The sequence below is a fragment of the Engraulis encrasicolus genome, chromosome 24, assembly GCF_034702125.1.
Source record: "Engraulis encrasicolus isolate BLACKSEA-1 chromosome 24, IST_EnEncr_1.0, whole genome shotgun sequence".
Lineage (NCBI taxonomy): Eukaryota > Metazoa > Chordata > Actinopteri > Clupeiformes > Engraulidae > Engraulis > Engraulis encrasicolus.
Genome location: NC_085880.1, coordinates 12,990,690 through 13,013,999, shown reverse-complemented (window position 1 = coordinate 13,013,999; position 23,310 = coordinate 12,990,690). Strand labels below are relative to the sequence as shown.

Here is a 23,310-nt window from a genome sequence, read left to right as displayed (position 1 = left end):
TCTGCCAGTGCCTGCCGGGCTTCGGCGGCCTGCGCTGCGAGAAGCTGGTCAGCGTCAACTTCATCGACCGCGACTCCTACCTGCTCCTCAGCGACCTCAAGAACTGGCCCCAGGCTAACATCACGCTGCAGGTATGTGTGGAGTATTCGTACTGGGAAATACAATAGCTGAAAATACACTATATGCACCTTTAGACTGGTGTCAGGGAAACAGCACGCTGCAGGTTTGTGTAGCACTTATACTGGCAAATACAACACCCACTCTGACACTATATTATGCACCTGATCTGGATCTGATCACGCTGCTACTACACTATAGGAAGTAAAGTCTCTCTGAACTAAAACACTGCTGGCAGAAAGGTGACATAAATACAAGCACAACTGGCCACAGGCAAACATCATGCTGCAAGTAGGGCTGCACGATTATGGAAAAAATCATAATCACGATTATTTTGGTCAAAATCATAATCACGATTATTAATCACGATTATTGATTTTTGCAGATTTTTTTGAAAATTATATCAAGATGATATATAACCAAGAATGAATTACATACAGGATGAGCAAAATAAAATGAATTGTAATAATTATATAAAGGCAATAGCATGAAACTTAAGTGGACAGATTTCTGGCCAGAAACACCAGCCTGTCAGTACGTTCTGGCTTCAAGGACGCTCTCAAAAGTAGGTCACTATTGCAACGATTAAGTCACAATTAAAATCATGAGTTCGATTTCACTATTTTATCACGATTTTGATTATTTTTCGATTAATTGTGCAGCCCTAGCTGCCATTGTGTATTTTTAAATACTACACCCACTCCAATGAAAATATATGCAATGAAGCGACATACGTAAGTCTAGCAATCTTAAAACCTCAGACTAACACCTCACTGAAGGTATTATATTGTCAAAAATAACACCCCACCCTATTGAAAATAAATGCATGAGCAAAGTGTGTTGTATTAGTCTCTGCGATCTAAAGATCTGGTCACAGGCACAACATCACACTGCAGGTATGTAATTGTCAAGGCCAATAGTTGTGCTCACACACTTCCTAATTAACTGCAGGTGTTAAACAATAGTAGCACCCAGTATGAGACAGTGGGATGCCTAATGAAGATCCGGGGGGATCAAAACATTGCATGTTTTAATGCAGTAAAACGGCAGGATAAAACGGCAGGATAAAATGGCGTAATCATTAGGGTGTTGGTATTTAGATCAGAGGGGGGTTGCAGGTTCAAATCCCACCCTTACTTTTTACTACAACTACAAAATCATCGATGGCTGACGTGCCCTTGAGCAAGACACCTAACCTCACATTGCTCCAGGGACTGTAACCCATGCTCTGTAACTATCTGTGAGTCGCTTCGGATAAAAGTGTCAGTGAAGTGTAATGTGATGTAATGTAATGTAAATAAATGTATATATGTTTGGAGCACAAACAGCATGCACACCAACCATCTCCTATTGTTAAATACAATACCCCACCCTAATGAAAATAAATGCAATGAAGTCTTTGTGATTTAAAGATCAGGCCACAGTCAAATGTCACGCTGTCGGTACTGGTATCACTCATCACTATAACAATGCCCCATTTTATATCCCCTGTGGAGATGAGCAGCACTAGAAGAAAACAAAAGGTGTAACACAACAGTTTAACACAGAAATTAAGTGATACAAGTATTACTGAACCACAGATTTGGCGTCACAACGCGAATGATCATTGCTGATGGCAATTCCTATTTTGTTTCCCTGTGACAAAGAAAAAAACCTTAATTTCCTTTGGTGGTAAATAAAGAATCTCTCCTCTATAATATTACTCTACTTTACTAATTAGACTGGCCTACTACATGGCATGTTTATGTGAAAGCGTGGAATTAGAGCAATGAAAAACATGTACTGCCACAGCTAACAGATGCTATTAACTACCACACACTATATTTAAACACACACATTAGTGCATGTATGAGGTATGATGAACACATGCAGCACGTCCAGAAGTTATAATGGACACCTTCAGATATCACTGCCAAACAGGGCTGGACTGGCCATCTGGCATAGTGGGCATTTCCCGGTGGGCCCTGCACCCTTGTGGGGCCCTATTTTCAGAAATGTTTAAAAAAATAAAATTAAAAAAAAATGTTTTTTGTTACTTTTCTGAAAATAGGGGCCCACAAGGCTGCAGGGCCCACCGGGGAGTCAGTTCTGCGCCGCTATTTATGAGGGGCCCCTTTAAGCCAAAAGTGCCCGGGCCCCCTTTCTCCCCCCAGTTCAGCCCTGCTGCCAAACATCTTCAAGTCAGTTTCCATTTTCATGATATCACCATGGAAACCCTTTATTAGAACAAAGACGTACATGCTGCAGGTGTGATGAAGTGATTAGGCTCGGGGAATTGGAATTGTGAACATAGCAGGGGTCACACTTGAAAAAGAAAATGGGAGATTTAGTGCAAGAGTAACATTTAAGCACGGCGCATTTGGCTGAAACAATTGCAAGTAATTGGCAAGATACTTGGCAAAAGCTCCATTACGCTGTGCATAGCCAGCTGTGTGTGTGTGTGTGTGTATGTGCGCGCACATGCGCATCTGTGTTTCTCAAGTGTGTGTAGGTGGGTGGTTTTGTAAATGCACTGCATTGTAAGTGGACTGCACTCCCCACTATAGCGCTTTTCCACTTTTTCAAGCACTCAAAATTCTTCACAATACCTATACTTCACATTATTCACCCAGTCATACACAAGTTCACACACTGGCTGCAGTGGCTGCCACGCAGGGTACCATTTGGGGTGAAGTGTCTAGATCAAGGACACGTCGATGGGGTCAGGTAGAGCAGGGCTCGAACATGTAACCCTCTGGTTGCTGAACAGGCTCCTCTACCACCTGAGCTACCACCGCCCTGTGCAAGGATTTGTGTGTGGCAACTGCCCATGTAGCTGGTATCTGCCTGCGGGACGTGTGCAGGTGCATGTTGTGCGTGTATGTGTGGGCCAACTGGTGTGTGTGTATTTGTCTGGAGAGTTGCCCTGACATGGCCTGATTGTGTGTGTGTGTGTGTGTGTGTGTGTGTGTGTGTGTGTGTGTGTGTGTGTGTGTGTGTGTGTGTGTGTGTGTGTGTGTGTGTGTGTGTGTGTGTGTGTGTGTGTGTGTGTGTGTGTGTACAGGTGTCCACTGCGGAGGACAATGGCATCCTCCTGTATAACGGAGACAATGACCACATCGCTGTGGAGCTGTACCAAGGTCACGTGAAGGTCAGCTACGACCCCGGCAACCAGCCCGCCAACGCCATCTACAGGTGGGCCATTGCATGACACGCTGGAGGGAAATATAGTAGCCATAAAAATAGTAGCCATATAGATAGAAAACAGAGTTGTATAAAGTAGAAGAAAAAAGAACTCTTACAGATGTCATTACAACACTAGAAGACTTAAAACCATGTAATATCATACCACTAGTGTTGTAATTACATCTGTAAGAGTACTTCTACATCTGCTTCATACAACTCTGGCAGGAATGCGCCTGTATGATAAATGTTCATTTCTTTCCATTGTTCGCTCAATTGCTTTAATATTCCTTTGTCTCCACTCTCTTTGCTCTCTCTCTCTCTCTCTCTCTCTCTCTCTCTCTCTCTCTCTCTCTCTCTCTCTCTCTCTCTCTCTCTCTCTCTCGCTCACACTCACTCTCTGTGTCTCACTACTCCCTCCTCTTCTGTATTTCTGTCTATCTCTCTTTCTTTGTTCCTCCTACATGTCTTTGTCCATACATCTCAATCTCTTCATCCTTCCCCCAACCCTTTCTCTACCCTTCTGCCTATCTGTCCCTCCCTCTGCCTTTATTTCTGTATCTCTGACTCTCTCTCCTCTCCTCTCACTTCCCCTCCTCTCTCTCTGCCCCTTTCTCTTCTCTTCTCTCTTTCTCTCTCTCTCTCTCTCTCTCTCTCTCTCTCCCTCTCCCTCCCTCTCCCTGCCCCCTTCCCCTCTCTGCCCCCTTCCCCTCTCTCTCCCTCCTCTCTCCTCTCCACAGTGCGGAAACCATAAACGATGGCCAGTTCCACACGGTGGAGCTGGTGACGTACGAGCAGATGGTGAACCTGTCCATCGACGGCGGCCTCCCCACCACTATGGACAGCTTTGGCGGGGCGCGGCCCCTGAGCCGCGACGCGCTGCTATACGTGGGGGGTAGGGGCCCTCTGCAGTCTCCTCCTCCTCTTCCCTCCACGCCAGGCACTCTTTAAACTTACACTACTGTCAATCACCCACACCCCACCCCACCCCACCCCAATCCCAAAACCCAATTCCCCTCATTACGATACGCTCACTTCCTGCACCTCCCCCGAAAACCCCAGCTCATAGACATATATGTGTTCATTTGTGTTTATGTATGTATATGTAGTACGTATGTCTGTATTTTGTACATATGTATGTATGTGTAGAGTAGAGGTGCTTTATACATGTTATTATTAATGTATGTACTGTAGAATAGTCTGTTATTAATTATTATTATTATTATGATTATTATACTTATTATCATTATCATTATTATTATTATATACTTTATATACAGTATAATATACAATGTATGTAGATATACAGATGCATATGTATATGTCTATGGCAGCCCCCACCCCCCACCTTACCCTGCGACCCTCTCCCACCCACACTGTATGCCCCGCACCTCTCCCTCCTTCAATTTGTGATACCCACCGCTACCCATCCCCCTCTCCTCTCCGCGACCCATCCCCCTCTCCTCTCCTCTCCTCTCCTCTCTCCTCCCCCAAGTCGATTCCCCCAACCACAGACTGTGTTTGCTAGAACTCCCCCCAACCACCCCTCCCCACACCAGTGGTTTCCGTAGCGACTAATCAGGCCTGCGGATCACTGTTTGATGCGCTTATTTGCCCCCCACCCCCATAGCGCTATAAGCGATGCTAACAGATATAGCCTCATCATCCCCCCCATAGCGCTATAAGCTACCCTAACAGATACAGTCTCGGTGTCTTTGTTACTATCTGCATGATTACATTCATCCTTTTGTCTCCAATGTGTGGGCGTCTATCTCTGTATGTTTGTGTGTTCTGTGAATGTCTGTACGCGTATTGTGTTGTTAAGAGGAGTTTATGTGAAAATCCCTATTCAAATGTACTTAAGCATCCATGTCTAGGTTAAACATGGCACTATTAGGATGTGTTTTGTTTGGTTACAATAGTGTGTGTGTGTGTGTGTGTGTGTGCGTGTGCGTGTGTGTGTGGTCCTCTGAAGTCCTGTGTCTTGTCTTGGTGTGCCTGTGTTTGTATTCGTGTGACAGTTCTGCATGACACCCCCCCCCCTCCATTTTCCAAGAATGTGCACTGTTTTACTTCCATCATATTTTAAAGACGCGGCTGTGCTGCTCCACATACTTTAATTGAATTCAACAATAAACAACATGCCCTACCCAAAGCCGGTGATAAACAGGCTCCAAAATAATTAAACCCTCCAATAAATTGTGATATTTTAATTAAAGCGAGACATTTGGGTCAAGCATTTCCATGGGAGGTGAATAATTACCTTTGGGGGGGTTGTCCTGTCCTGAGGGAGGCCCGGGCACAGCTGCCATACCAAGGCAAAGTGCAGTAACTAGTACACCAACATCTAAACAGAGAACAAATGCAGTCAAAGCTTTGGTATTAGGTTGTATATTGTAGTGACTGCTGCAAATTTGACATACAGTAGCAATATCTCTCAAATAGGACACATGTGGACCATAAGGCTTTGTCACAAGATAAAGAAAGTGTAATGAAGGCCATGTTCAGTGTAAACTCAATTTTGAGAAAGTTTATAGTTATTGCACTTTGCACCCTATTGTGCGGGTGGCACAGCACAGCGCTCTGTAAAATCTCCCTCCTCCTCCTCCTGCTCTCTCCATTCCTGTCATGGCAGTCTTGTGTTTATGTATTTATGTACGTGTGTATGTGTGTTGCTGGTGCCCTGTTCTCTCTTCTCATCTCTGTGTTTCTCTTTTCCTCCCTCTCTCAATTTCTCCTTCCCTCTTCCCATCCATGTCTGTCTCTCCTTCTCTCTCTCTCTTCCTCTACCTCTGTCTCTTTCTGTACCTCTCCGTCTCCATCCCTCCCTGCTTCTCTCTCTCTCTCTCTCTCTCTCTCTCTCTCTGTCCCCCATCTTTTGGCCTCTCTCTCTCTCTATTCTGCTCTCCACCTCCATCTCCATCCTTCCCCCCTTCTCTCTCTCTCCTATCTCCTCCTCCATCTTTGGGCCTCTCTCTCTCTCCACCTCCATTTCCACCTCTCTATCCTGCGCTCCACCTCTCCGTCTGCAGGTATGCCGGTGGACATGTCCGCGGCCACCCTGGGCATGTGGCAGCTCCAGAACGGCTCCAGTTTCCACGGCTGCATCCAGAACCTGTACATCAACAACGAGCTGCAGGACTTCACCAAGACCCAGATGAAGCCCGGTGTGGTGCCCGGCTGCGAGCCCTGCCGCAAGCTCTACTGCCTGCACGGCATATGCCAGCCCAACGCCGCCCCCGGGCCCGTGTGCCACTGCCAGCCCGGCTGGAGCGGCCCACACTGCGACCAGCCCGCCGCCAACCCATGCCAGGGCAGCAAGTAAGTCAATATAGTATACTACATAACCCATGCCAGGGCAGCAAGTAAGTCAATATATACCATGTAGCCCATGCAAAGACAGCAAGTAAGTGAATATAGTATACAATGTAACCCATGCCAGGGCAGCAAGTAAGTCAATACTGTATGTACTATGTAAACCTTGCCAGAGCAGCAAATACGTGAATATATACCATGTATATTTACCATGTAGCCCATGCAAAGACAGCAAGTAAGTGAATATAGTATACTACGTAACCCATGTCAGGGCAGCAAGTAAGTCAATACTGTATAGTACGCAACCCACCCATGCCAGGGCAGCAACTAATTGGACATAGTATACAAGGTAGCCCATGCCAGGACAGCAAGTAAGTGAATATAGCATACTACATAACCCACCCATGTTAGGGCAGCAAGTAAGTGAATATAGTATACTAGGTAGCCCACCCATACCAGAACAGGAAGCAAGTGAATATCCTAGGGGGATCAAAAATAAAAGTAGAAGTGAAAAACCCTGCCTCAGATTCTTTCCAACACCGTTGACTTCCCAGAGTAAGTGGCTATGTTAGACCAAGTGACTCGTTATCAGATCAAGAAAATCTTTCTTGCGTGTGCATGGCAAGGATCGCTAATAAGGTGGTAATTTCGTGTTAATTTCAAAGTTATGTCATAGTTATTTCAGGGTAATAACTGGTTGTTTTTAGTAACAACAGCAAAATAACCATACAGTTTCCTGTGCATTGTGGTGACACCCTGATGCCTCGCAGCACGGTGACACTTTGTTCACACACACACACACACACACACACACACACACACACACACACACACACACACACACACACACACACACACACACACACACACACACACACACACACACACACACACACTGCACTGGAAACTGTATGCTTATTTTGCTGTTGTTACTAAAAACAAACGGTTATTATCCTGAAATAACTATGAAATTAACACGAAATTACCACCTTATTAGATTTACTGAGGCACATTTGCTATGGTTCTCCCCAGGTGTGTGCATGGCAAGTGTATTCCTCTTACTAAGGCACATCGGTATGGTTCTCCGCAGGTGTGTGCATGGCAAGTGCATCCCTCTGGACCCGGAGTCGTACCGCTGTGAGTGCCAGGAGGGCTACCGCGGCGCTCTCTGCAACCAGCAGGGGGAGCTCTTCAACCCCTGCAAGAAGCTGACCTGCAAACATGGCCGCTGCCAGATCTCTGACACCGGCGACGCCTACTGCAACTGCGAGAGCGGCTACACCGGAGAGCTCTGCGACAGAGGTGAGACACTTTCACTCACTTACTCTACAATCACTCGCAATAGTCACTAAGAAGTTCATCTACCCATTACAATATGTGTTATGTATCTACACTAGAGATCTCTGCGACAGAGGTGAGACACAGGGTGGAGCTACAGTGGGGGCAAGCAGGGCATTTGCCCCTGGGCCCTCCAATTTTGATGGTGGGGGCTCTACTATGAGCTTGGCAGGTCATATGAGGGGCCATATCAGTGTTTATGCCCTGGGGCCCTGTGTGCAATTCCTCTGCCACTACGTGAGACACTTACACTTACGTACTGTACAGTCACTCCCTGCAGTCACCAAGAAGTCTATTATTATCCATTATAGTTAAATATATCTATAATAAATTATCTATCTATCTATCGATCTATCAATCTATCTATCTATCTACAGGTATCTATCTATCTATCTATCTATCTATCTATCTATCTATCTATCTATCTATCTATCTATCTATCTACAGGTATCTATCTATCGATCTATTTTTCTATCTATAGTCATCTATTATAATATAGATACATATAGATACGTTTATGTATCTAAACTGGAGAGGTCTGCGACAGAGGTGAGACACTTACACTCACTTGCTGTATAGCAGAGGTGGCAAAACATGTCAGCGAAGTATAATGTAATATAAGGTGAAACAATCACAGCCCTCACTTAGAAGTTTATCTATTTATATATGTATATATGTATCTATAATGTGTACCGCAGGCCTAATTATGAGATACGCGTATGTGATTTTTAATCTGCTCATGTGGATTTGACTGGGTCTGTTGGGCCACGCTGATGAAGTTTGATGATTACAGCTAGATTCAATTATAGATCGACATAGGTGCAGCACACTTCACAGCAGTATCCTTTAGTAGACGCCGTTTACTGTAACTTGGTAATGTGTGTTCTTGAAGAACAAGAATGGTCTGAATGCCTGTGAAGACTACTGTCCACCTTGTTGACCCACATGGTCAGCACCATATTCAGGCTGGACTTAGATAGAAAACCTAGGCAGGTATGTTCAACCAAGACCACTAGCATTGAGAGAGACAATGAAGCCTGTGACATGTCTAGGCATCTAATATGAGGTATTTTGACTGCAACAGCCAAAATGCGTACTAAATATACTATTATATCTGACTATTTTGGAGAGGTCTGCTGTTGCAGCATTAGGACTGAGGCCTTTGAGAAGAGGAACACACCAAACTCATCAACAGTCCACTGAGCAAATGCCCTGTGTGCTATATGGCCAGTCCAGTCATGCTAATATCCCTGCATCTCTCTCTCTCTCTCTCACCTACTACCCCGCCTTACCTTCTCCTCTACCCTACCTATCTTCCCTTCCACCCTCCATCCTACCTATCCTCCACTCCACACCACCCTTTTCCACACATCCTCCTCTTCCTCTGCCCATCCTTCTACACCTCCTCCTCCGATGCCCACCCCACAACATCCTCCACCTCTACCCTACTCAAACTTCTCCACTCATCCTCCTCTTTCCACCCTTCTCCACACATCCTGCTCTTCCTGTCTACCCTCTCCACCCATTATCTTGTGTTCCCTCTTCAACCTTCCTCCCACCCCATCCTCCACCTGCATCCTACCCACCCTTCTCCACCCATTCTCCCCTGTCTACCCTCTCCACCCATCCTCTTCTCTCCACCCCTCTCCACCCATCCTCTTCTCTCCACCCCTCTCCACCCATCCTCCTCTCTCCACCCATCCTCCTTTCTCCACCCATTCTCCCCTGTCTACCCTCTCCACCCAATCTCCTCTTCCTCTCTCCACCCATCCTCCTCTTCCTCTCTCCACCCATTCTCCCCTGTCTACCCTCTTCCGTCCCCACCCCCATCAGAGTCGGAGTGCCGGGGGGAGCCGATGCGGGACTTCTACCAGGTGCAGCGCGGCTACGCCATCTGCCAGACCACGCGGCAGGTGTCGTGGGTGGAGTGCAGCGGCTTCTGCGAGGCCGGGGCCTGCTGCGCCAGCCAGCGCATGAAGCGCCGGAAATACACCTTCGAGTGCAGCGACGGCACCACCTTCAGCGAGGAGGTGGAGAAGAGCATCAAGTGCGGCTGCGTGGGCTGCATGTAGGGGCGCCCGCATCCAACCAACCACACGGGGGCGCCGGTCCACATCTACTACTTTACTACACACACAAACAAACAACACCACAGAGCGGTAGAGAGCGAGCACGTCAGGGAAAGAGAGATGAGAGGAGAGGAGGAGAGAAGGGGGGGGTGAAGAAAGAGAGACCGGACAAAAGAGAGAGAGGGAGAGAGAGCCAGTGCAAGAGAGTATACAGAAATATATAAATATATATATATAAAACCTCTATCTATATATTATGGACAACAATGTTTGTATAATAGAACATTTTTTTTCCTCCTTTCTTCCCGACGGTGTACGGTGTCTGTGAGGCGGAACAAAAAAATGTCACTGTCATCATCAAAAAGAACAAAAACAAAAAAACAAAACAAAAAAACAAAGAGAAAACAGACACCATTGTATGTGCAGCATTGTATCCAAGTTCAGGGGGAACTAGAGAGGTTGATACGTTCAGAACAGGCGCCATGTAATTAGTCCCACACTCCTGGCCTGAGATTTCAGCCCTTATAACTCTGTTAGGCATCCGTGAGAGCCTCTATTGCCACCATCAACCCCCCCTAGTTTGCTTCCTGGTAAGCAGTTTGTTGAGATGGGAAACAGCGCCCTCTAGTGCGGTGGTAGAGTAATAGCAGATTGTTTTTGGACAGTGGAGAAGTGGTGGTAGAGGCCTTCTCTCTGGCTGCTCTGTTTGACGCGATGAGGTCAAAGGTCAAGCTTATGGATATGAAAGATTTGAATATGTTTGTATTTTCTTGGACTTAGGGAACCGTTTAGGGCCACATCTCCTCTTCCTGAGTTTCATTCATAAGTTTCAGGCTTTTGTGGCTCAAGCATACATGTACGACAACATTTAATTCACCGCTTGACACACATTGGGAAAAAAAACATACAGCTGACATACATTTGTAAATGTAAAGTACAACATCTGCGCTGAGAAGGCACATATTAAACCACAAACACACACACACACACACACACACAGATGGCTTCGGCTAAGCTGAGGCTTTTTTTGTACAGAGCGAGCGGAGAGACTGAACAAAAGACATTGCGATGCTTCAGTACGCAGGACCTTTTTGCATGTGCCCCCAGCACGATCCAATCCAGTCCCATCCTATTCAATGCTCTCCAGACTTTCCCAGCTCTCCAAAGCTGCCCACTCCTTCCCACACATCCTATCACCGCTGGGCCTACCCGCTTCGCTTGCCCACAACATGCAGGCAGGCCGCCTGCTGTCCATTGCCACCCGTCCCTCCCTCCCATCCTCCCTCTGAAGTCCTGACATTTACCTTAAACAGAGGCCGGGCTGCCCCATAAGCCTCTGGCTCCACCACACCTCAAAGCACACTCAGCATTGGGAGAAAGAAAGCAAGAGGCAGAGAGATACAGAGAGGTCCAGATGCCGGAGGAGGTCCATTGGATTCTGAAATTCATGCCGTTCGTCGTGACAACCATGGCTTTCTACTCTTTCTTCCATCTGTTCATTTCTGGAACTGGTTTAGCGTGTCTTTGTTTTCTCCCTTGCACTGTCATTCTTTCTTTTTTTTCAAACTCAAGTCTGTGCTGTAATTGTTGTCAGAATGTACATGGACAGTTTGTTGAGAAGTAACACATCACAATGAGAAGATGGGGGAAAAGAAATCAGAAAAACAGTGAGTTCACGAGCAGACTTAACTCTACGCGCTGCCTCCGTCCATGCTTTAAGCTTGGTGTCCTGCGTGCCCTCCCCAGGCCAGGCCAGATCGCACCAGAGCCACCTGCCAGTGACTCTGCCCCACATAGCGACAGACTGCAACGCTTGCTTGCTTGCTTCATTTGTTTGTTTGGTTATTTCTGCTGTGTTGTTGATCTCTTAAGCATGGCCTAATGTTTGCCCTCTCCCAGCCCAGCCTCCGTCCACACAGTAAGCCCCCGATGAGTTAAAGCCAACCCCTGATGAGTTATCCGAAGAAGGCTGGCCATGCCATGCCATACCCGGGCTAGCCCAAGTGGGTTAGTTACTTCAAGCATGTTGGCCAGGCCATACCCGTGGTTAGTGCAGACTCAAATGATGTCTAGGGTTGACCTGCCAAGTGCTGCGAGGTGCTGTTCAGTAGGTCTATTATGGTATGGGCTCTTTCCCAGTTTTTTGGCAGATCTGCCTTCCTTAGTTCACTACTTGGTGATGGAGGTTTCCCATATATACTGTGGAGCTACTGTAGGTACATTACATTTGAAAGGTTTTGTTGTTTTAACAATAAACTTAGAATAGCCCCCTATACTCCAATCCCAAGCCCCAAATGAAACACACACTCAGACAGACAACCATGTGTGTAGCGAGAGCTGCTCTTTCTGAAGCGAGGTGGTGGTTCCAGCTGTGCTGTTAGCGTCCAGTGCTATATCCTTATTCATACATACAGTAGTCCCAGCATGCGTAGTCATTGCCTTAGCATTGGGCTTGTATGTAAGCAACACTCCCTACTATTCCCACCTCCAGCCCCAAGCCCAGTCCCTGACCCCAAGCCCTTATGAGAGAGAGCAGCGAACCACTGCTCTGTCCCAATGCCTGCAGTATTACTAGTGCAAACTCCTGCATGTTTGGAAGACCTTGCAAATGGTTGTGTAGAGCTTTTTTATTATGATAAGTATAATTATTATTATTTCAGAAACAAACACTTCTATTTCAATTTCAGATTTCAGTTTAGTTTTTATCTAATTTTGTTATGATTTTGTTGCGTTTTTTTATTACTTTGATTGTATTTTTTGTTTCCTGATGTAACCTAACTCCTTTAGCCCTCTCTTTATACAGAAATGCCTAACAGATTCTAATATATATATTTGTATTTCATTTTGGTATAGTATTTTTATATGTTAAAGAGTAAATCTGTTTTCTGGAAGCGTCTGTGGACGAAGGAAGAATGACACTTGGTAGGCTCCCTTAACCCCTCTGTTTGTTTATTCAAACTGCTCAAACAAACTAGTTTGTAATTGGCCAAAGCAAGGTAGCCAATGGCTGACCTTGTTTTATAGGAGGCAGTATTGATTTAGAAAAAAAAAATGTTTAATATTGTATATGTTGTCTTCCATGTGAATATTACATCTAATTCATTTGAACGTCTGTGTTTTTTTATTTATTTTATCTAAAGCCTTTCCTGATGTAGAATATATAAGGCATAATATTTGTTGCCAGTTTTCAATAATAATGAAAAAAAAAAGATTGAGTAAAAAATAAATAAAAATAAAGGTAAAATAGTCAAAAAAGGGGGAAAGGCTGAAAGGTATTGATGATGACATCATTAATAGTCAGGAACTGACGTAATTGGTTCTGGCGAACACATTCCATCCGCTCCACCCAATATGAGGCCTGGAAGAAGCCTTCAGAGGGTACACCATACTGGGGACTACTAGTAGAGGAGATGCTTTTGTTAAATACTTCACTCTCTATTGTTCCAATGTAAGTAATGATGCTTGTTTAAAACTTAAGGTGACCATCAGTCATTTTCATTTTAGTGATAAAAGCAAGCCATCAGCAGACATACACGGTGAACACACACACACACACAGCTGCACAGAGCAAGTAAGGGGGTTTCCTTGTGTCTCCATCCAAAAAATAATGGTCATGCCTTTGCTCATGGACTGTTAGGGAGTGTTTTTCTTTCACTGACGTCCATTCAGTGACATTCATTTTGTGCAAACATGACTCCTGTGGTTTGGCCCTGGCCTATGGTGGGCCTGAAAAGCCCAGTGGTGTCAGCTGGCAGGCAGCTTGGCAAAGTACTTTCCACCATGACAAATAACAACAAACACCAAGGAAGGAGTCCTACACTTGTGAAGTGGTAACTTTAAGCAGTGTGTTTACTTTTCACTGTACAGTACAATAGATATTACGTGGCCAGTTCTGATTCTTTGACCTTTTTTTGTTGTCCTTGTTTCCTTCCAAGGTGGGAGGGAAGGGAGGGGAGGGGGGTCGTTAGGTGGTGACTGTTCCCATTCTCTGCTGCTGTGTACTGGACAATATAAACGGACAATTTTGCAGCCCTCAAAGAAGAAGAGAGCTTTGTCTTTTTGAAATGGACGCAAGCTTGGCTCTGTTCAGTGGTGCCCACACCATTCATAGCGCGTCGCATGTTCATGATATACTTCCATCTTTCTCGGGTGGGGGGAATATTAAAAAAATACAAAAGAAAAGAGAAAAAAAGTCTTTAATAAAGAGTCTGTCCTTCCTAGCCGCGCTCTACTTAGGCGGCTGGATCTGATTCTGTGTTCCAGAGCCGCTCGCAGCATTCTAAGCTATTTCCCATGAACCATGTATTGTAAACGATGCAGTGTCTGTTGTATTGAACAAGTGAAAGAAATGTTTACTGTTTGTTTCCTACCGATGTGCTTCTGTTGCTTTCCTTTCGTGAGTCTCCAGGATTTGATGGTTATAATTGATAATTGCAGTAATTCTGAATGTATGTAGTGCCACCAACAAATGTTTACTGAAAAAAAATCCACCCTTTTCATTCATTAAAAAATATGTGTGTGCTTTTACTGTGTCTCCTCTGACCAGTCTGTCAAACCTTGGCATAATGTGTTGAGGCTGACTGCATGAATCATGCGGTGCAATACTTTTTTTTTTTTTGAAGATATTTAGGGCTTTTGTGCCTTTATTTGTGACAGGATAGTGAGAGGGACAGGAAGTGAGTGGGGAGAGGGAGGCGGAGAACAGGACTGGCAAATGATGTTGCTGGAGGCCCCCCGGCAGACGACAAATTTTGCAGAAGGCGACAAAATTATATAGCCAGCATCATAATTCCGAGCTAAGGTATAAAGAACATATGTGCAGATGATTTTTTTTTTTCAATACTACACTTGTCACGATTCTGCATACCCCCATCTCCCCTTTTGGCCAGCCAGGGCCCCCCCGGGCAGGTGGGTGCCCCTAGGCTGCAGCCACATCTAGCCTGTGCGTTAACCTGGCCCTGCACAAGGGATAGTGTGTATAAAGAGGCTTATGCCTTTTTCTCCAGTCTCAGCAAAAGAAACATCTCTATAGAAGAGGTAAACATCACCTTGAAAATTTGAACGAGTTGAATACGGTTTTTATGGGGTTTCATTGGTCATGTTGAAACTTTTCCCTCATAAATGGGCATCTGGATGTATACAAAATGAATACCCAGTACTGCATATGCTCTGCATTGAATAGACTATTCACTGGCATAGATGTCTATGGACACCATCAGGGCAATATGATGCAAATAAACACACAGGAAGCAAGAGCTGTGAGAACTGAAAACATTTTATGTCCACAGCAGGAAGGAATAACATTGCCAAATGCAAGTGTATTAACACATGTAACCCTCAAGTCGTTTTAAAATACATCAAAAGACAAAATAGGAGAAGGATGAATACTCAGTTAACTGTATAGTGTTGGAAGGCTATGCCTGCATTTTCACACATACTGGCTCTTGTGAGGTATTACAGCTCAATTTACAATTAATTCAAAACCAAATTAAAGCCAAGATCATTAAAATAAAATACTTTGCCATTGCTTTATTTCCAAAGTGGGTATAGTAACTGGGCTATTGCAAATAGTGGGATATTTGTTCGCCAAATATACGAGGTACACATATCCACAGACACTGCTAAAGAGTGAACAATACCTCCTGAACTGGTACGACTGGTAATTTGTTAACCACAATTCCTTGAAGTAAACTTAAGTAGCCATGAATGGGTGTTTCTCTGTTAAAAGTGGAGATTCTAAGCAAGACTGTCTCTGCTAAAAACACACCACAGAATCCATGTATTTGGTAGCCTTGTCTGTCTGCTGGTCATCTATAATTTACATCAGCCTCAGCTAAATTAAATTAGAATCCTAAATAACTTAACACACATCCACTGGGGAGATGACAAACGAGACAGGCAGGCAGGCAGGCAAGGAAAAAAGAAATGCGGTTGTTAACAAGCGCCTTCAGTGAGCTATCTTTAAAGAGGTTTCATACATTATCAATGTTCAGGAGCACGTCTTAAATTAACAGGGCGGGTAGCAAGTCAGCTCACTGCAGCATCTAGTCAGTCCATGCATAGCGTTATAAAAAGGAGGGGGGTTCAGCAAGCCTAAGGGGAGACAGTCTGAAAGTGAAAACAGAGTTTGGACAGGGAGCGGTTATACTATACAAAACTCCATGCACAGCCAAGCAAAAGTCTACTGCTTTCCATACAGGAAAAAAACATCTTTAGCTGACTAATGGGCGATTGAACGGCTTAAATGCAAAGGAAAACCACTGCATGCTGTTGGATGTCATACTATGACACAACAAAGGGGCCGTAGCCTGAGCTACAGCATGACACATTGACATGACAAGTGAAGCTCAAACACAGGTGTACTAAAGAGTTCTAATAACATTACCTATTGGAACCTTATTTGGAAAAGCAGAATATTTCATACCTTACACAGTATGTACAAGGAAAGAATCGTGAAACTTCTTTTGTTTCTCTTCTTTTTAATAGACGATTTTATCATGTTTTATTTCTTGGGCCCAACTGAGGCAAAGATACAGACATGAAAGGGTTAAACCACGAAAATGAGCCAGCGTTGAACTCAACTCAATGATTTTTAAATTATTCCATAAAGTAGGTCATTACTATTAAAAATAATATTCAGTTAATGCTTGTTTTACGGCCTACACTAAAAAATAAACGGAAGGGAAAAATAAGTTACAGAGGAAAAACAATTATGACCATTTGTCTATACATACGCAAAAATTATTTTCATTAGAAAAAAAAAATACCGGTACAGGAAAATCATAGAAAAGAACAGGGGGCTGTGCGTGAACGTTGCCTCTGCCTTCTTACAGTACATGCCTGGGCAACAGGTTAAGAAGTCTAGCCAACCTCATTGAACTAGAACCAGCCAACCTCATTGCACAAGCAAAAAAATAAGGCACCTGAATGTTGCTGTCGCAACTCTGCAAGAGACGCGTCAATACTTTCAATTCCAAAGATCCACAGACGATGTGTAAAAGTCGTCTTCACTATTCAGTCATGGCTTGCTTTTTTGTTTTGTTTCATTTCACCTCATTATGTGCATGGCCACTAAACTATTATGCTACACAACTAAGTAAAACCACTTTGTGGGAAATAAAAAATATGTCCTACCAAATGTACATGTTCAGCCCTATTTGCAAGCACGAGAGGTCTAAAGGGATGGAGGTGCACACTGTACTCCCTACAGCAGCAAGTCACAGTTTCTTACAAGAGGAAATCACAGGAAACGAGGGGCGCAATGCATGCAAAACGGAATTTAAATAAATTTGTATTACAGTATTTACAACCTCATAACTTTGCAAAACCATTTCAAAGTGTACTTTCTCTGCATTTATATATATATCAATAAAATGTCAAGCATGTCCTGCCCTCCTTTAAAAAAAAGAAAAAAACAGCCTTCAATTTACATACTGCCTGACTATATCGGTCTGAGTCAAACTTCTGATAAATGTGTAACAATCGCTCTTCAGTTTGTTTTCGAGAGCGATGTCCTTGTACGTTTTGCTGGGGATGCGTTTACGACAGGATCTTGTGCTCTTTTTGTAGCCGATTTGGGAGACTCAGTGGTCATGCGATGTGCTTCCTCCATCTTTCTCTGCGATCTAGTCAGCACTTGGTCTTGTGCGACCGACGAATCAGGACTCATGGGTACAGGGGGAGAGGTGACTACAACCGCAGTGGTTTTCACGGCAACCGGCTTCTTCGTTTCTGCCTTTGAATCAGAGGTTGAAGTTGGTGTTTGCGGAGATTTTTCATTTGGACGTTTCTCTGTAGTATTCTCTTTTTTGTTTGCATTTGCTTTTGGGCTCAAAGCAGTGGATGGGGTTGTCCTCTGAGTTGGTGTTGGAGGGGATTTCACATTTGGATGCTTCTCTGCAGCATTGTCTTTTTTGTTTGCATTTGTTTTTGGGCTCAAAGCAGTGGATGCGGTTGTCCTCCGAGATGGTGTTTGTGGAGATTTTGCATTTGTAAGTTTTTCTGTTAGATTCTCTTTTTTGTTTGTGGGCCTATTACTTTTTGGGCTTGAAGTAGTGGCTGCAGTGGTTCTCTGAGGCCTGGGGGACATTGGTGTCTTTTGGGCCCGTTTTGGTGAAGGGGTGTCTTTATCAGCAAGTTCCCTGACCACTTTACTGCTAGTAGACTTTGAGACTTTTTCTTTATCGCTTTCTTTGATGGAAGCTCTTGGTGTACTCCTCCTACTAGATGGAGACTGTGATGCATTGTCCTTCTTTGCAACAATTGCTTCTTTTCCGTTGTTTTTCTTGGGAAGCGCAGGTTTTTGTGCAGTTGACACCTTCGGTCTGGATGCTTTCTCGTGTTCAGCCTTCTGGTCTTTCAAGTTTCTTGACTTGTGCTGTCCTTGCATTTTCTCGCGCATGTGAGAGTACTTCCTCAAGATCCTGGCACTTGCTGGGTTTTTCACCGCACCAGTGACCTTCTGGGTGTCAGTGGTCTGAGTAACACCCATGTAACTGTGAGGCTTGGTGGACATGCGAGTGGCGGCTGTAGACAGGAGGTTGTCCTTTCCCTCAATGTTGATGGGGTCTTGTTCCAGTGCATCTGCAATGAGCTTCTGACTCTTGGCCGTGCTCTTTACCGGTGAAGCTATGGCAAACTTTTTCAGGTGTTTCTTCAAACGCTCCGCTTGCACGCTTGGAAAGTTACCATGCGAGGTTCCAGCCATAGACGAGGAGCTTTGAAAGCACAGCTGTGTTTCAGATGGATGTCGGGTGTTGAGGTGTTTGACAATTACGAGGGACTTTGTTTCTGTGGACTGTAAAAACCAGCGACAGATGCTTGGTAAATGAAATGATTTCATAAACAGCATTTGCACTGGGGAAAATCTTTGTGATTCTAAGGGTCTGGGTTTTCGAATTCTGCGCTTGCTCTTCCAAATGTGTTTGAAACGGTCGGCTTTGTTCCTCGATCTTGAGACCTGTGGCCCTTCCTTGTCCATCTGAACCCACCCTTTTTGCATTTTATCAAATTTGGTATTTAAATTAGCAATCAGAAGCTGACCTTCTTCTCTGTTCATGGCCTCCAAGAACTTGGAAGAACGTGATACGGTGGGCTCAGTATTTGAGGTGCCAGGCAAGGCGTCATGAATGACTGCATCTTTTTTCTGAACTCGTGAACTCCTCGCAGGTCTGTATTTAAGAGGCGAGCCAACAAGGCTAGGTTCAGAGTCTGTGTCTGAAGAAAGGAATCCAGATTTAGAAGGCCTCGGATAACTCTGGACTTTCTTGTCCCGGGCAGATGGTGTAGGACTGGTGGGTTGAACAGCACTAATGGAACTGCTACTTCTCAGAGGCATACGATTAAGATTCTCTGAGAGATTGGCGGAGGAAGAACTGCCATCACTGTCAATACCCTGGCTTCGGCCCCTCAGTGGCATGTGGCGAGAGTTCTCAGTAGCAGAACTTGTGGAGGGACTTTGGGAAGGCTGTGGTGAGTTGTCCTCCACCATAACAGGATCACTCTTTTCAGGCAGCGGCTCACATGTTTCTATGGAGGATTTTACTATGGTTGGAAGTGTATCGCTATCCACAGGGCTAGTCCTGCTTCTCAATGGCATATGTCTTGAGACTCTCGGGCTAGCTACAGCTGGGGAGACAGACTGATGACCAACTGGATCTGTAACAGTATCTTTAATAGGGCTGTGACAAGCAGGTAAATCTGTAAGTGTTGCTGTCGTGTCTGAAAGTGCCTTGCATATCTCTACAACAGCCTCTGTATCTTGTTGCTCTTCGGTGGTTAAAGGCTGAGCATCAGCACTGGATGATGCAGAAATCATATTCTGCCCTCCCTCCTGATCAAGTTTCTTTCTTGCCGGGGTTGACCTAAGCTTTCTAGTCTGCACTGCTTGATCTGCTACCGTTTTCTCAGGAGGGCTTGATTCAGTTTTTACTTTATCAGCGCTAGGCTCTTGAGATTCCTCCTTACTGGCTGTAGCACTCTCCATAACGTTATCGTTTGGTGCTACGCTTTCTGGGGCCTTCAACTGTGCAGACCTCAATGGCCGTTTTGAATCAAGACTCTGACTTTGATCAATAGTGGACTTAGAATTTTGTGCGCTCATGACCTGATTGCTTTCCTCTGGGGTCTGGGACAGTTCTTGGACATCAGAGGATCTAGGCTCTTGAGATTCCTTAATTTCAGAAGTTGATGGATCGTTTTCTGAAGCCTTTGCTTTTACAGATTTCAGTGGCCGTTTTGTCTCAGGACTCTGACACTCTGCAACAGACTCGGGAAGTTGTGGCGTCGTGACCTGATCGTTTTTCTCAGGGGTCTGAGATACCTCGGCACCCTGTGGTACGTCAGCTTTCGATGAATCACTTTCTGATGCCTTTGCTTTTACAGATCTCGATGGACGTTTTGCCTCTGGGCTTTTAGGTTGTTCGACAATAGAGAGAGGGGCTTGTTCTGTTATGACCAGAGCACTTTTCTCAGGGGTCTGGGGTACTTGTTGAGCATCAGAGACTCTGCTACGCAACTGTCTGTCAGAGCTGCCAAAGCGCCTGGGCTTCCTGATTCTTTTTGGTTTCTTGCCATCTGGTGAGCTGAATACCTCCCTCGTTACAGTTTCTTTTTCTGACAAGGTTTCTGGTGGGATATCTGAAAGTGTGTCTTCCACACTGGGCTCCTCGTTCACTGCTTTGATCTCTGTTTCAATAGGTTTGCAGCGTGTGTTTGATTCAGCCTCAATACGTTTATCAGAGGCCTCCTCATCAGTGGGAGTGGGTTGGTCAGTGTTCCCCCTCTCTAATGGCAATGTCTCTATTGCCAACTGTTCTACACTTGCTACATTGTCCAAATCAACATTCTGATCGACCGACTTTACATCAGATGTGGATTCCTTCATATCAGGGTCCTCCTCCTTATCCACTTGTGTCATAGCTGGCGATTCACCTCTGACAACACTCTCCTCTACACCCTTGACGTCCAAAACAGGAAGTGGTTGAGTTGGGGACTCAGGTGGTGAATCTTCTTTTGTCATTTCCGACACTGGTGGTAAATCTTCTTTCGTCATTTCCGACACTGGTTCTGAATAGTCAGCGACTTTACTCTGTTCATCAACGTTCACAGTCTGATCATCGTCTACCTTGCTCTGCTCACCACTGACAGGTAAGTCGTTATTCTCATTGCTAACAGGTAGCTCAAGTACTGGTTGCTTATTATGATCTTCAGAGCACACAATCACATCATCTTCAGGTAAGCTACTTTCGTCAGTTACTACAGGAGTGATTTCATTATTAGCAATTACCTTGTCGAGGCTTGCTGTCTGGCCAGGTGCTACAGGTGTAATTTCAGAGTTAGAATCTACTTTGTCTTGGCTTGTTGTCTGGCCAATTTCAGAATTAAAATCTACTTTGTCTTGACCTGTTGTCTGACCAGTTGCTGCAGGTGTGATTTCAGAATTAGAATCTACCTCGTCTTGGTTTGTTGTCTGGCAAGTCATCACAGGTGTAATTTCAGCATTAGAATCTATTACGTCTTTGCTTGCTGTCTGGCCAGTTCCTGCAGGTGTGATTTCAGAATTAGAATCCACCTCGTCTTGGCTTGTTGTCTGGCCAGGTACCACAGGTGTCATTTCACTATTAGAATCTACCATGTCTTGGTTTGCTGTCTGGCTAGGTACCACAGGTTTCATTTCAGTATTAGATTCTACATTGTCTTGGCTTGTTGTCTGGCCAGTTAACACAGGTGTCATTTCAGTATTAGAATCTACCTTGTCTTGGTTTGCTGTCTGACCAGTCTGACTAGTTTCTACAATCATGTCGGCATCACTCACACTGCTCAGTACATCACCAAGCATCTCATTATCTCGGGGGGTTTCTGGGGGTGGTGTCTGCGAGACAGATTCTCCACATTCTCCTCCAGGGAATGGCATGTCAACTGGGGGAACACCGTCAGGCTTAGCAAGGACCTGTTTTGGAGTAACCATTGTGATGACTGGCATTGGTAAGGGGCAATTGCCTGTACCATTTCCTGTAGACTTCCTGGCCAGCGTTCGTACAGTTTTTAGTTCCAAGTAATCTTCAGTATACATGTGACCCCTAATGCTCTTTCTGGCATTCCGTCGTGGTAGCATTCGGTTTGAAGGTTCCAAATGACACTCTGTGATAGACTTCCCAATATATACAATGTCACAATTGATATCAGGATCAACTCGGTAAAGGGAACCATCCTTTGTTCGAGGTAAAGAGCTATTTCTGCTTTTCCTAGCTGTTCTGGGTGGGTTGGGGGAAATAGTGGCACAGGGTCGCTGGGATATCGAAGGTGGGGATGGTATTTCTTTGGCATGTCTGGGGAAGCCCTCACTGGATGGCTGAGGTGACTTGATAGGCTGAGAAGATGGCAGCACTTCAATGACATCTAAATCTTGACTACCTGTTTGCATTGTCGTTTCAGAAACTTTCCGTACCTCTTCTGAAGCAGTGCTAGCACAGAGGACACGATCGCTTGCCCGCTTGTCTTTAGGTGGAGTGGGTGGCTCAGGTTTGGTACTACAGACTCGTTGGGGTGACTGGAACGGGTGACGCACAGTTTCATAACCATGTGAACTAGTAAGCAGAGACGATAAAATATTCCCTCCCTCATTCTCATCTCCCCGCAAGTCTATAATCAAACCAGGCCCACGGACATTACGCGAACCAGCATAGTAGCTTCTATCCAGCACCTCCCTTTTGCTACTCCCGGGCATAGCGAATTCCACTGCTGTGTGCGGTCCGGCTGTTTTGCATGTGGCTTTGGGCGAAAATGGCTGCGCTCTCTCTGTACGCTTACTGTCCCAGGTCTCTGGACGAGGTGTTCGGACAGGGCTTACATGTGTGCGCTCATGTGGGCCTACTACTGCTCTTGGAGGTACCTGCGAAACACTGGACGAAGCCATGGCTTTGACGGCTTTGACTTCCGTCTCCAGATATCCCAGCGCATCCACTATCTGACGCTGGTGATGTCCACAGAGCTTGGCCATGACTCGATCTAGGTCAGACGTGGACTGTTGATTCCTTGGGTGTGCAAAACCCAGGCTGTGGGAGGCACTGCAAAACATAAGATGAAGATATACATAAGATATCTAAACCTCACCAACATTTGGCAATGCTTTGTAATACTAAGGAACCCCATCTGAATCAGGACAAATAATTTCGAAGTCAGAGTATCTTTCTTTACCATGTTAGCAAGGCAATAGGTTATGAATGGTGTTAAAAATAAGACTGACATTTTTAAAGTTCTCATAAACATTTATTGAAAGAAAATGTTGAAACATTCATTTTAGTTGGTC

At 45.0% G+C, this 23,310-nt stretch overlaps 2 protein-coding genes across 6 annotated transcripts in view; one reads left to right on the top strand and one right to left on the bottom strand.

Annotated features, from left to right (window-relative positions):
* slit1a (slit homolog 1a (Drosophila)) overlaps positions 1 to 15,192 on the top strand; it is a 266,121-nt gene extending 250,929 nt beyond the window's left edge. For 2 of the 4 annotated variants that reach the window (XM_063192010.1, XM_063192009.1), the window contains 6 exons: positions 1 to 131; positions 3,161 to 3,291; positions 4,020 to 4,219; positions 6,312 to 6,600; positions 7,685 to 7,896; positions 9,766 to 15,192. The exon at positions 1 to 131 is cut by the window's left edge and continues 98 nt beyond it. In XM_063192010.1, the coding sequence (XP_063048080.1) occupies positions 1 to 131; positions 3,161 to 3,291; positions 4,020 to 4,219; positions 6,312 to 6,600; positions 7,685 to 7,896; positions 9,766 to 10,004 (1,202 nt within the window). In that variant the 3' untranslated portion in view covers positions 10,005 to 15,192. The remainder of the gene's footprint in view (positions 132 to 3,160; positions 3,292 to 4,019; positions 4,220 to 6,311; positions 6,601 to 7,684; positions 7,897 to 9,765) is intronic. The other 2 variants (XM_063192012.1, XM_063192011.1) reach the window with 1 other exon arrangement.
* Positions 15,193 to 15,258: 66 nt separating this feature from the next.
* wu:fc17b08 (ligand-dependent corepressor) overlaps positions 15,259 to 23,310 on the bottom strand; it is a 32,772-nt gene continuing 24,720 nt past the window's right edge. For both annotated transcript variants that reach the window (XM_063192006.1, XM_063192007.1), the window contains exon 7: positions 15,259 to 23,068. In XM_063192006.1, the coding sequence (XP_063048076.1) occupies positions 17,491 to 23,068 (5,578 nt within the window). In that variant the 3' untranslated portion in view covers positions 15,259 to 17,490. The remainder of the gene's footprint in view (positions 23,069 to 23,310) is intronic.